The sequence below is a fragment of the Cheilinus undulatus genome, linkage group 6, assembly GCF_018320785.1.
Source record: "Cheilinus undulatus linkage group 6, ASM1832078v1, whole genome shotgun sequence".
NCBI classification, from domain to species: Eukaryota; Metazoa; Chordata; class Actinopteri; order Labriformes; family Labridae; genus Cheilinus; species Cheilinus undulatus.
This window is the reverse complement of record NC_054870.1, coordinates 43,353,267-43,366,828: the sequence shown is the minus strand read 5'-3', so window position 1 is coordinate 43,366,828 and position 13,562 is coordinate 43,353,267. Positions and strand designations below refer to the sequence as shown.

The window sequence follows — 13,562 nt, the reverse complement described above, 5'->3', positions numbered from 1 at the left end:
CCAGAAATCTTGAAATCCCTTTGTCCACTGTGTGCAATATAATCAAGTAGTTTATAACCCTTTGAACTGTGGCTAATCTCCAGACGTGGACGGAAGAGAAAAATTGACAATAGAATGCAATGCAGGATAGTTGGAATGGTCTGATTAACATCCTCAGTCAACTTCCACACAAATTCAGGCTGTCCTGCAGACTCAGGGTGCAAAAGTGTCAGCTTGGACCATACGCTGACATCTGAATGAGATGAAGCAGGAGACGGAGGAGAACCCCACTGCTGACAAAGACATAAAAAAGCCAGACTGAAGTTTGCAAAAATGTACCTGAGTAAGCCTCAGTCCTTTTGGAAGAACATTTTGTGGACAGATGAGACTAAGGTAGAGCTTTTGGAAAAGCACATCATTCTACTGTTTACAGAAAATGGAATGAGGCCTACAAAGAAAAGAACACAGTACCTACAGTCACACATGGTGGAGGTTCAAAGATGTTCTGGGGTTGTTTTGCTGCCTCTGGCACTGGGTGCCTTGACTGTGTGCAAGGAATCATAAAAACTGGAGAGTAGCAAAATATTTTGGGCCGCAATGTAGGGCCCAGTGTCAGAAAGCTGGGTCTGTGTCAAAGGTCATGGGTGTTCCAGCAGGACAATGACCCGAAACATACCTCAAAAAGCACCAAGAAATGGTTGGAGACAAAGCGCTTGAGAGCTCTGAAGTGGCCAGCAATGAGTCCGGATCTAAATCCCATTGAACACCTATGTAGAGATCTCAAAATTGCTGTTGCATGAAGGCACCCTTCAAATCTGAGAGACTTGGAGCAGTTTGTAAAAGAAGAGTGGTCTATAATCCCAGTTGAGAGGTGTAAGAAGCTTATTGATGGATAAAGGAAGCGATTGGTTTCAGTTATTTTTTCACAAGGGTGTGCAACCAAATATTAAGTTGGGGCGGCCAACAATTTTGTCCAGCCCATTTGTAATTGCAACAATTTCTGGGAGAAACGGTGTATTTTCTGGAAAAATTCCAGGGGTGCCAATACTTCCGTCCATGACTGTATAAAGATGTTAACATATATTTAATAACTTTGGCTTATTGTCTATTGGAAACTGGTTAACTGTATGTGCAGGATACTTAAAGCAATCTGCAGTCACCTTTCAGCTGCAGAATGTGATGTGACAAACATTACATTTTGTATGCAATTTAGAAATAAAAATTCACTGAGGTTTTATTGCTGCGGTCATGAAGCATCTCAATGTTTTCCTTCAGAAATGTCAGTGAACTCGGGTTTATTACAGACTTCACTTATCCCATGTAAATGCACTGACGTCAGGGGATAATTCATAAATTATCTGAAGTCCCTAAGTAATACTAATCCCATGTGAACAGTTCTTTAATTGAACAAACTCTGATTTGTTTTCATGGTTGAACATGACTAAAATGTTGGCATTGTGGGAGTCTTACACCAAAAGAAGTAATGAATACACATCAGAAGCCATTTTACATTAAGCTAAAATGTTACTTTAAAAATCTGTATTTGTATCTGCCCTGACTGTCACAAATGGTGCATCTCTTTATACAGCTGAATTGACCTTTCTTTCATCAAAAACACTGTTTGTTCATCAAAATGATGTTGTATTACTGAAAGACAAAAAGCAAATGATGTTAGAAGACTACACCACACATATGAGACAAGAGATATGATAGATAAAACACCCCTAATACCTGTGGATTTAAATACATTTACCATCCTGATAATATGACACTATCTTTCCTTGATTGGTATAAGGGAATTGTAACCTGGACTATGACAGATGGAGGTGGCCCAGTTTCTTGACACACCTAAACCTCCTGGACACACGATACCTGAAAATAGATACCACCCTGTCTGGAAAAAGTACCCTCATCAATGGTAGACTGTCTGTCAGAGAAGTCAGCGACTCGATAGTTACACCTAAGATGACCAAGATTACATAACCTACAAAACTTTTGAATCTAAGAGGCTGTGTAACCTAGTGAAGGTGAATTTGGATCGAAGTTAACCAATATTTTAAAACAGCTTGAACTATAAACAAGAAAGGATAAGAATCTATGCATGACCATGAGGCAAAACTTTCATAACATACTAAAATCAATTCAGTACAACAGAAAAAGAGCCTAGAATGGATTAAACCCTTTATTTTGGATAATTTAAGGTCTTATTACCTCTATTGGACATGGCAGTGAAAGAGCGACAGGAGATATAGGGAAAGACAGTGGGGGAAGACATGTCCCAAACATGCATTGAGGCCAGCAATGGATCCCATAACCAGTGCATTGACTTTTGCCTTAGTATAAGGCTCTATCAACTGAGCTAAACCCATCAAACCCTTATTTACTGCATTCAGAAATTAATTTGCATTAATTTGCATTACATGGAAATAGTCTTGCTTGCAACAAAGCATCATAAATCTGATGATAATTTTAATGACGTATCAATTATTGGAGGGTCATTTCAATGTCACATACTTACAAAATGATAATTACAATTTTCCAGAGCACAAATTGCTGTTTTGAAGTTAGTCGTTATCTGTTTTCTTTCAAATGATTGAATAAATTAATGTTGCATCCCTGACCATTTCATTCTGACTTTTATGATGTGAAATTAAGCTGCAATGCAGCAGAATTAACCATGATAATCACAACCATGACTAAAAATATGCAAATAGATGCAAAGATAATCCTCTGCAGTTGAAGTGTTTACTCTGTTGCAACAATGTGGGCAATCTCTGTTGACAAAATATCCTGCCTTCTCATTGTTTGTAACGTACAGTGCATTCAGAAATTGTTCAGACCCCCCCATTTTTAATTTTCTTTTGTTGCAGCTTGAAGATAATTCAAAATGAAAAACTGAAATATCACATTGATCAGCTCTTAGAAGAGTCCTGGCTGAGCCAAAGTTCTTCCATCTGAGAATTATGGACGTCGCTTGGGAACGCTCATTAAGAGATTTTTTGTAGTCTTCCCTAGATCTGTGACTTACATCAGTCCTGTCTCTGAGCTCTGCAGGCAGTTCCTTCAACTTCATGGCTTGGTGTTCCCTCTGATATGCACCGTCAGCTGTGAAGCCTTCTGAAGTGTGTGCCCTTCCAAATCACGTCTAATTTATTTTACCACAGGTGAACTCCAATCAAGGCATAGGAATATCTCAGCAAACATCAGGAGAAATGGGAGGAATCTGAGCTAAATTTCAAATATTGTCGAAAAGGGTCTGAATACTTGTGTCAATGTGATATTCTAGTTTTTTTTATTTTTAACAATGTTCAAAAAAATCTGTTTTCACTTTGTCATGATGAGGTACAGAGTATAGATTAACAGGAGTAAAAATCTTTTTTATAAATTGTAGTATCAGGCTGTAACATAGCAACACTGACAAAAGTGAAGGCTGTCTGAGTACTTTCTGCATGCACTGTGTATAGTGATCAAAGGGATACTTCAACATTTTGGCAAATTCGCCCATTGCCATAATTCCTGTAGTCTTAGTAATAGGTTCATTACCTTCAGTTGTCGGTGGAAGCTATTTTTAGATCAGCGCTGCCAAGTTCAGACCTGCTGTGCCAACTCAGTGTAAGCAGTGGTGAATGTGCAGGTCACAACTTTTCCACGAGAGCGTTTTTGGAGTTGTTGGATTGTGTATCTGATGAGTTTGATAAGGGAAAGCCGGAATACCGTCTGCTTACATTGAGCTGGCACAGCAGGTCCGAACTCTGCAGCGCTGATCTAAAAATAGCTTGCACCGACAACTGAAGGTAACGAACCTATTACTAAGACTACAGGAATTGTGGCAATGGGCGAATTTGCCAAAATGTTGAAGTATCCCTTTAACAGCTGCCTCTGCTCAAGCTGCGCAAAGTTTCAGTTGCCAGTTAACCCACTAAACAATGTGCCAATAATGCTCCTTCCAAGTTATGTTAGTTTGTAAGAGGGTATAAAAATTATTCTAATAGCAAAGGAGGCAACCTGCCACATTTTCAGCACAGATTTAAAAACCTTACAGTTTGATCTTATGACGGTTTCCCTGATTAAAGTTGTGTGAGTCAGGGAAGGAAAGGGAAGCAGGTGACAAAGCTATTGAGTTTCAATACACAGCACTGTGTTTAATGAAAAATTTTGTTTGAAAAGTAGATAGCAAAAAATGATTAAAAAGGTGAAAACAACACCAAACCTTTGATTTTATAGAAAAGAAATTATTTTAATACATTTTATTATTGAATGTTTTTAATTATCGGATAACTTCCCAGTTCAAAATACAAACTGTTTACCTGTTGAAGTTAACTTTTCAAAATTGACTTTAAGCCAGTTAATTACTGTCTACAGACAGTAATACAGCTACAAGGCCTTACATGAAGTCCTGGTGAATTCTACAGTGAAGCAAAAAAAAGGCTCTAGTTATCATTCTCTTATTTAAAGTATGTAATTTATTTATTCTATTTTGTTAACACTGTAACATAATTTACATTAAAATTTGGAAGTTTATATTTATCTGACTGATTTTCTTCAGCAATGAAATAGTAGCCATATGCAGGAATGTAAAAATAAACTGGGGATGCGACCAATCTTAACCGTGATGCATTGTGATATCAGACTGAAATATTGGCATGATAATCAGAATCAAATAGAATTGTGAGGCCAGTGAAGATCCACAACTCTAATCACAAAGGCACTATGTGTTGTTTTAATAGTGGTATCATTAAAGCTAAATCAGCCATGTAGTGTGCAGGTCAATCTATAGTCACCATTGATTTTCAATGATAATTAAAATCGAGAAGACTTGATGGTTTCTAAGGCCTTTTGCTCAAAATACGCAGCCATGATGAATCAAAATTCTACTACAGTACTTTCCACCTTTTCTTAAAAATGTCCTGGTCAATGACCTTAGACAAATGTGTGGAGGCAGTCAACCAGCTAAATTCAAAGTGTCCAGGACTAATGTTTGTCATTTTTTGTGCCTGGTAGTTTCCCACACAGCTGAGAAAACATACCAAGACATTACAGTGACAGTTGTAAAACCTGCAGAGCTGGGATGGACAGAGGAGTTTTTTTCTTACCTGGCAAGAGCTGAGAGGTTCCCGAGTGTGTAGAAGACGGCAAACAGCTTGTATCCACCTGGAAGGAACAACAGTGCTGTCCCCTGGTGAAACAGAGAAACAGCTTCTGAAAACTACTCAGAATCATAAAGTAATGTTTATTCAAGGCAAAACAATCTTCTGACAAACTTACACACAAAAACAGGAATATCTGTTAGCTGTCATTCATTTCTACAGAGAGGGCACCCTCTAGTGCCAAAATAAGGCTTTGGTTTAAGAATTACTGCCTGGTTCATGGTCTTGGCTTTATAATCCCAACATGACCACTATTCAGATCACTTTCAAAGCAAAGAGGATTGGTGACACAGTTTATTTGAACCTTGTATCCAATTCAATTTCCACTTCAAGGGCAGGGATACTTTAGAGGAGCTCAGCTATGAATAAATACAATTGCTGTGGAATGATTTTTTAAGAAGATACAGTTTCTAAAAGCTAAAGTCGACAGAGACATTCAAAAAACCTACAACTAATGCATCTTATAAAATGAGTGAAGTCTAGTCATTTCTTCTCATTTCTGACTAAAAGGGAATTTTGGTGCCACTGTGAGCATTTGAAAATATATAAAAAACGAGTTCATCCATAGATGTGTTGTATGAAAGTCAATGTTTCCACAGTTATCATTTTTCTCAGGCCTACACGTTGGGGCTATGTTGCTTTGTCAATGCGAAATCTCACTGTGTGGTGTTAAGAGCAAAGGGTGTCAAGTCCATGACAACACTTCCTGTCATTTCAACTGTAGACTACACATGACTAACAGACACTCTCAGCACTTTTCTGACATTGAGCACCCTTACATGAAGTATATGACTGGTTTTACTTCAGCTGTGTCCACAATCCAAAGCTGGTATATGTTTTATTAAAGAAATCAAATCTTGTGATGATTATTTTTGACTCAAGAAAAAAAGAGCAAGAGTATAAAAACATAAAAATCACCCATTTTGTCGTCTTCAGTGAAAAAGTGTAGTTTCATGACTCTTAGAACAAATTTCATTCATGACTGGTGTTCGTAACTTAGAATAAAGAGTAAAAAAAAGAACGTTTGAGCGCTTTTTTTATTCTAATTCACATATTTCACAAAATCTGTTGTCCTGTTTGATCATTTTAAATCTGACAATCTCAGCAGTCAATGGAAGGATTTGAGCAAATAAAGACCTCTGTATTGCTTAATTTGCTATACATTACCAAGGTTGTTGTCATTTTGCAAAGCACATGGATTGGTCAGATTCATGTCTGTCATCAGGCAAAGCTCCAGTCTGACACAATCGTGCCAGGTCTGAAAACCAATAAGCCAAAAAGCATACCCTACAGAATTAGATATTATTGTAACCCAGTTAACCTCCTGTTTTTTATTGTAACATTTGATTTTCAAATTTGGCTGTTAAAGATAACATCTTCAAAATAATATCCTTTAAGATAACATCTTTTCGAAAAAGTAACACATTATGTTCCTTTTTCTCAACTTTCAGCAGGGCTGGAAAAAAGTTTTAAGAAGTCTTTGTCTGTCTCTGCCTCAGTCACTGTGACTGTTATTCGTGGTAAGTTTTCATCCTGTATTATTACATTGTTATTACATATTTTTTTCCAAACACTTCTTACCGTACATTTGTAAGTCTAAGTATGTAATCACACACCACAATGCTGTATCCATGTCAAGAGGGAGCTAGTGCTGAATATTAAATCAATATTCAAACACTGCTGATGGTAGTGGAGACAGACTGATAAATGCATAGTTGAGCCAATATAAATTGAAAATGGGGCATTAAATGATCCTCTGAATAACTCTGGAGTCTCTATCAGCTACAAAATGTGACAGCTGACACTTATGAACTATCTCTCTACAGGTTGAAGGTGCATTACAAGATCTATGTAGTTTATTTTTTGATACGACTGAAAAAGAAAATTTTGTGGTAGCTGGATATTTGTAGAGCATGCCGGCAGCAAAAAACACAGATGCTTTCTGCTGTAAATCTTTCTCTGTTCATTTTTTTTCCACACTGGTAGTTTAACAGTGTCTTTAAGGTGCACTGGACTATAGGGATGATGGCCAGTAGGGATGCACAGATACTGGCTCCAGACAGGCATCGTGCCGATACCAAGCCAAAGAATCTGTACTCAAAACATTGCAGGACAACAAAGTAGAGGAGTATGAAAACTATGCACTGAAAAATTGTCAAGAGGAGGGATGAAGGACATCTGATGAAAATGAAATCATATTTGCACTTGGTATTAGTGAGTACGCAAATTTAAGTATACGCATACTTGTACCTGGTCTAAAATAATGTGGTATTGGTGCACCACATAATGGCAAGCTGTCACCAAGTTTTGATGGCTGGAAAAAAACCCTAATGCCATAATTGTGTCTGATTTACATAATTCAGAATTCTAGTTTTAACAAACTAAAACTTGACCACTTCTCTTCAAATGTCACCACTCAATTTTTTTCCTAATTGTGTTTACACTTAAAGCTTTATTGCTATGAATATTAGGGGTCTAACAATCCATCAGTGTTTATCAATACATGAACTGGTTGATTAATTATCCAATCAGATCAATAGAAAGGCAAAACATTGGTCTTCATCCTCACCTTTAAGCTGTGCTTTAATTTTTTAATTTTTTAATTTTTTAATTAAAGCTAGCTGTAGAAGCAGCAGCCAAGATAAAGATGATATCTTCTCTTCTCTTGGCTTTGTGGACATATTTCAGACAAAGACTACACCAGGGCGGGCCTCTCACCTTGTTTTGCTGACTATAGCTGGATTTTTTAACCATATACAAGTGCCTTATGAGATGGCTTACCAATAAAAATCATTCTTATCTTGCTATAGCTAAAGTTGTGCTGGAAGTGTCTGATACAGGCTCTGTCATTAAACAGAGAAGGAAAAGTCTGCTGTTTAATGCCTTCTTTGATACACTATCTTACATTAGATTTATAATGAAATTATACACTGTCTGAGCTCAAGCAGGACAGCTGCTCTCTTTACATCCCCCTCTTTCTCTTGTTATGAGAATGCTCATAGCAAGAGCGGGCGTTAAAATAAAACTTAATCCACTTATCAAAATAAAGATCGCAATAAATCAAAAATAATGCAAATGCATCACTGTAACATGATACGTCACAGATTTAATCTCATTAAAATCTCATAATTTGCAATGTAACAAAAAGTTACTGTACTAAAATGCAGGTCTTTTTTCTATTTGATTAAAACAAAAAGATTGCATGTTTTATTAAATATGAAACCCTTCAGTAATTAAAGAGCCAAAACTATTTATTTCTGTAAATGTGTGAAATTTGTGCATTAGATAATTTGATATTGAAAGTATGCTCCAACATGGAATTGTATCAAAATCATATCGTGGCAGAATTTGTGATGTTGGAAAATATTGTATCATTGTCCGACACTGTATTGTATCATTATGAAACAGGCAATTTACACCCCTAATACATATAATGCTATGCTGTCTCCTCAAATCAGTATAGAGCTCTGCGGCCCATGGAGAATTCCTTCTGGCATCATTCTATAAAACACTCTGTTCATTTACCTCAGTTGAATTTTTTTATTCTCTGGATTGAATGTGGTGAACTTTGATTTAGCACTACCAGTGGCATATTTTGCACACATGACAATCTGTTTAAATAGGAAAATGTAACAAAGTGATGTAAGTTGATCACTTTCATCTTCAAGTGCATGAAAACAGGAATTTCTCTTGGTGGCAATCAAGCTTTGAATTTGTCAGCCACTATGGTTGTATAGTCCCTACAAACAGCAGCAGAAAATCTAACTTGGAGCGTTGCAAACAGTGTCAACAGCATACTCTTTGAATACTCTGCATTCCTAATGTCAGTATGAAACCAAACATCACATAAAAGCTGTCTGATCTATATTAAGAGGAGTTACACTCACGAGTATTGAGCACAGGATGCCTGCAGCAAAGCATATGCAGAACCATTTAACCCTGGTGCTGTAGCTGAGAGAGCTGGCATCAAGGACCTGGTGAGAACAATGGGAGGATGTCACAAGACAAACCTAACGACCGGCAGAAAGACCCACAAGCTTCCTGACTGATGATTTACACAGATTTGGTAGAGCTAAGCAGATAACATCCAATATAGAGTTTCATCTTAAAACATAAAACCAAACAGCCCAGATCTAAGTTAATGAAAAGGACAAAAGTGAGTACAATATATGTAGGTAAATGACGGTAAAGGTAAAGTTGAAACTGCAGTAGCTCTGGAGGGAAGACTGTTGAGTGAAACTTTAACTTTGCAACCAGTTAATAACTAACAACATTTTTTGGGGGAATAAAAACACAGGATTCAAGTTAGTAACTTACCTTATGCCTTCCTTAGGGTGAATGCATGTGAAAAGTTAAAATACACAACAACAATGTATTAAATGCTGGCAGAAGAATGGAACTGACTTTACTGCTAGCACAACCAAGGCAGTCTCTTCGACTATTTTTAAAAGTAGCAGCGTTGTAACTTTTTATAAATAAAACCTAAATACATACAGGAACTTGGTTTACCTGTATGTATTGTAACTGTAACTATTATTATTATTGTTATTGATAATAATAATAATAATAATAATAACAATAATAATAATAATAATATATTAAAAAATCATAAACTGTCAAAAAGCATGGGAGTTCTTACTACTATTTCTTCAAAAAAAAAAAAAAAAAAAAAAAAGTCGTCATAACATTTTAACATTTTTCCGTTTTGCCTACTCTTGCAGGTATCATATACTGCAAACATATTACTATCCCGCAACAATTTATCTTGTTTTCTTTCAGTACTTTTACTTAGCTAAGACTAGCTTTGGCTTAAAGCGATAACCGAACAGGAAGCTTCAAAGGAATAGAAAACTATTCACTTATCCACGAGCAGATACTTTTCCAAACGCATCACTTTAATTTACCTCAATCTGAAACCAAAACAAATAGTGAAAGTGTAAAATCGCTGCTTACGTCTGGTGTAGTGTTTAAAGAGTGACTGTGTTAACTTGTGACTTCAGCCGAACGCGTCAGTGGCTTTCATAATTACAACGGCTGATAAAAACGAAATACAACGAATAAATTTTAATTATTATTGTCAAAATATATATATGACATATTTCTTAAATGGCAAGGGGTATTTCTACAAATTATTAAGCCACTTTCAGTGTCAGTTTTAACTACGACAATCAGACGCATTGGGCGTCAAGTCATCAATTTACACGGTCACTCTTTAAATCGAAACACTTCTGGACGCTACGGGGCTAACCAAGTCACATTTGCTAACGACTACTCACTGTAAAAGGTATCATATTAGCATTGACAGCAGTTGTCTAAAAGTAACATTACAACCATCAACGCAACTAGCTTAGCTTTGGCATATTTAAATAGCCTATTCAGTAACGTTTAATCCACGTAATCAACATTAGCATTAGCAGCATATACTGTCAAACTGTATGTAGCTAACTACCTGAGCGGTGAGACCCAACTCCTCGTTATCCTCTTGGCCGCTTAGCACACGACGAAGCTTATCCATCGCTAGAAACTTTCTAGCAAAATGGTCTGAGAAAACCTGAATTCCAACTTTTTATTTTTCCGCCTGTATGTCCGCTGTTTGTGTCTGTAAGTTTTGATAACAGTGGAAGTAGAGTTTGACTTCCTGCCTTTCTCGACGATATAATGATGCATTCACGTGATGTCGGAAAACGTGAAAATCCATGTATTGGTGCAAGAATTACAGAGTAACATTGCGTACCAATGTAAATATTGACGTCATGGTCGAAAATTTAGGTTAATTTACCACATTACATTATCTCTTTACCGTAAAAATGTATTTTTTGTGGTAATATTTGATGCCATAGATTGTGTTTGTAGCTATCACTTTTTCTCCTTGAAACCTGTAAACACAGCACACAAGTATGTCTGTCTCCAACGGGGTACTTCTAACGTAGCTTGAGTGCTGCGTTTATTGCCAGAAATTTGTTCCAATAGCAGACCACAACTCAGCGTGTAGACAAATTTTCTTCTCTTCTTCCCCTGAATATTAGCCCAATTTAAGTTTGGAAATGATTGGAAATGATTGGTCGTAGTTGCCTTACCTTGTCTCCGATTAAATAAATAAGAAAGATGAAATATAAACAAACACAACTCGAGAAATAATATTGTAAGGAGATAAAGTATGTATGTGGATATTGTTAAATTCAACATACGAAAATATCTGTATCAAAATACTGGGCTTAAATAATATAATATAATATAATATAATATAATATAATATAATATAATATAACACACAGTGCCTTTAAAAAGTATTAACCCCCTTGGATGTTTTAACCTTTTCTTGATTTTCTGAATCAATACACTGCAAATTCTTTTCAAAAATGATTTAAATTTCCATAGTTTGAATCTAATTTTAATTGTTATAGGGAGTATCAAAATGTGTTGACTCTCAAGAGTTTTTTTCAACAGCGCTAATCCTTTTCCACTGCAAAAATACACAGGCTGGAGTCTGTAGAAACTCTTAAAAACACATTATAAGCAGTATTTACACAAAAAAGGGGCAAACAAGTGCAAATTGTGAAAAACGATGGCAAGTGTACATATTAACACTGCTACATTACATAGCCCCTATTTTCAAATGGAAAGCAAGCTATCAATCTGACTAGTGTCTTATTACATATCCTGTAGCCCTGTCGCCATCTAGTGGACATAAATGGGCAGTACAACAGTTAACTCTAAGTACATAGCATGCTGTGCTATCTGTGTCCTCCTGACATTACCATGCTTGGTAATTGTACCAGCTTATCTTGTGCTGGGGGTGTTTTGACCAAATCAAGGCATAACTCAAGCATTAGCTAACACTACAAAAGATACTGGATGTTCTGGATACATTTCAGAGGGGGGGAATTTGTAAATTCCATTCTTAATGTATTAATTTATTTGTCTCTAAAGAAACAGTCTTATTACACTAGTTATTTTCTATGGAAGTAGATCAGGTAATTCCCAACCATTAACATCTGGGTCTGCTTTCAACCTCCTGGCAAAGACTTAAAAGTAAATAAATGTCTCACATGGGGTTTGATCAATTCTTCCATTCCACCATGGAGCATGAGTCTAACGTGTGATACAGCACGTGTGTCAAGGCTGCAGTATATTGTTGCCTTGTTTTATCAAGCGCACAAGTGGCGCCAACCAAGATGCAGCTATGTGAGGCTTTTGACTTTGGGTCACACTGCCCTTCTAAGGGACATGCTCATTGACTCAGCAGTTAAGCCTGCAGAAGTCTTCTTTTTAATGATCCTTAAATACACAGCAGTTACAGACACAAGGGCTAGGGCACATCATGAAAAGGAAAGGGTGGCACTGGAAACACAACAAACCAAATCACTGTGAATCTTCAAGGTAAATGCTGTGACTCTCAGAAAAAAACTACCACAAACATGCAAAACACTGGTGCCTTAACATAAAATTTAAAACAGGGCCATGTAAGCAGACACAACAGCAAGATAATCTTTTTGACTCTTGTTATGAATATGCATAGTGTACATTCAACATTCAACATCCAACAGCTGCATGGACCTTATTTTTCACCTTTGGAGTTGTTCATGTGGTTAAAATCTCAGAAGACATTATTCTAGTGTTAGAAAAAAGCAGTAAAAAGAAATGGTTATGAAGACAGCTATAAAATATCGATATTGAAGTTTTTAAGGAACACATTTAGGCTAAAAGAGAGGTCATTGTGTCTTAGGAGAAAGTTTAGTTTAGTTTGTAATCTCCACTCCACTTCATCCTAAAGTTGCTCAAAGGGGTTAAGGTCAGGGCTCTCTGCAGGCCAGTCAAGTTCCTCCACATCAAGCTCATCAAACCATGTCTTTACAGTCCTTGCTTTGTGCACTGGGGCACAGTCATGTTGGAATAGCAAAGGGCCTTCCCCAAACTGTTGCCACAAAGTTGGAAGCATAGTATTGTTCAAAATGTCATGGTATGCTGAAGCATTAAGACTGACCTTCACTTTGGATAAGGGGGCCAAGTCCAAACCCTGATGGACAGCTCCATACCTTTATCCCTCCTCCACCGAACCTTACAGTCGTCACAGTACAGTCAGGCAGGAAACATTCTCTTGGCATCTTGCGGTTTCCACCGCAACAGTCCAGTGAAATCAGCAGAACATTGGCAACTTGCACCATGAGCCTTAGCAGCCGTCTATCCCTCTCTGTGATTTTACATGGTCTTTCACTTCAAGGCTGAGTTGCTGTTGTTCGTCACTGAGCTCTTCAGAACAACCTATTTTGTATAAAGACAGTTTGCAAATGGTGGCTGCACGGCATTCTCATGTGCTACAGGCCTGATTGAAACACATGAAATCAATAATGAACAGGTTTGACTGAATGCTTTTGTCCATATCGTGTAGTTTAAATAAAGACGTCACTTATTGTTAAGTTAGTTTCTTATTTATTA

General features: G+C 36.9%; 1 protein-coding gene across 1 annotated transcript in view; it reads right to left on the bottom strand.

Annotated features, from left to right (window-relative positions):
- The window catches only part of sft2d1 (SFT2 domain containing 1), a 34,579-nt gene extending 23,807 nt beyond the window's left edge, over positions 1-10,772 (bottom strand). Inside the window, exons 1-3 of the mRNA XM_041788864.1 lie at positions 10,576-10,772; positions 9,014-9,100; positions 5,073-5,155 (exon numbers count right to left, since the gene is read on the bottom strand). Coding sequence (XP_041644798.1) covers positions 5,073-5,155; positions 9,014-9,100; positions 10,576-10,641 — 236 coding nt within the window. The 5' untranslated portion in view covers positions 10,642-10,772. The remainder of the gene's footprint in view (positions 1-5,072; positions 5,156-9,013; positions 9,101-10,575) is intronic.
- Between the last annotated feature and the right edge of the window lie 2,790 nt (positions 10,773-13,562).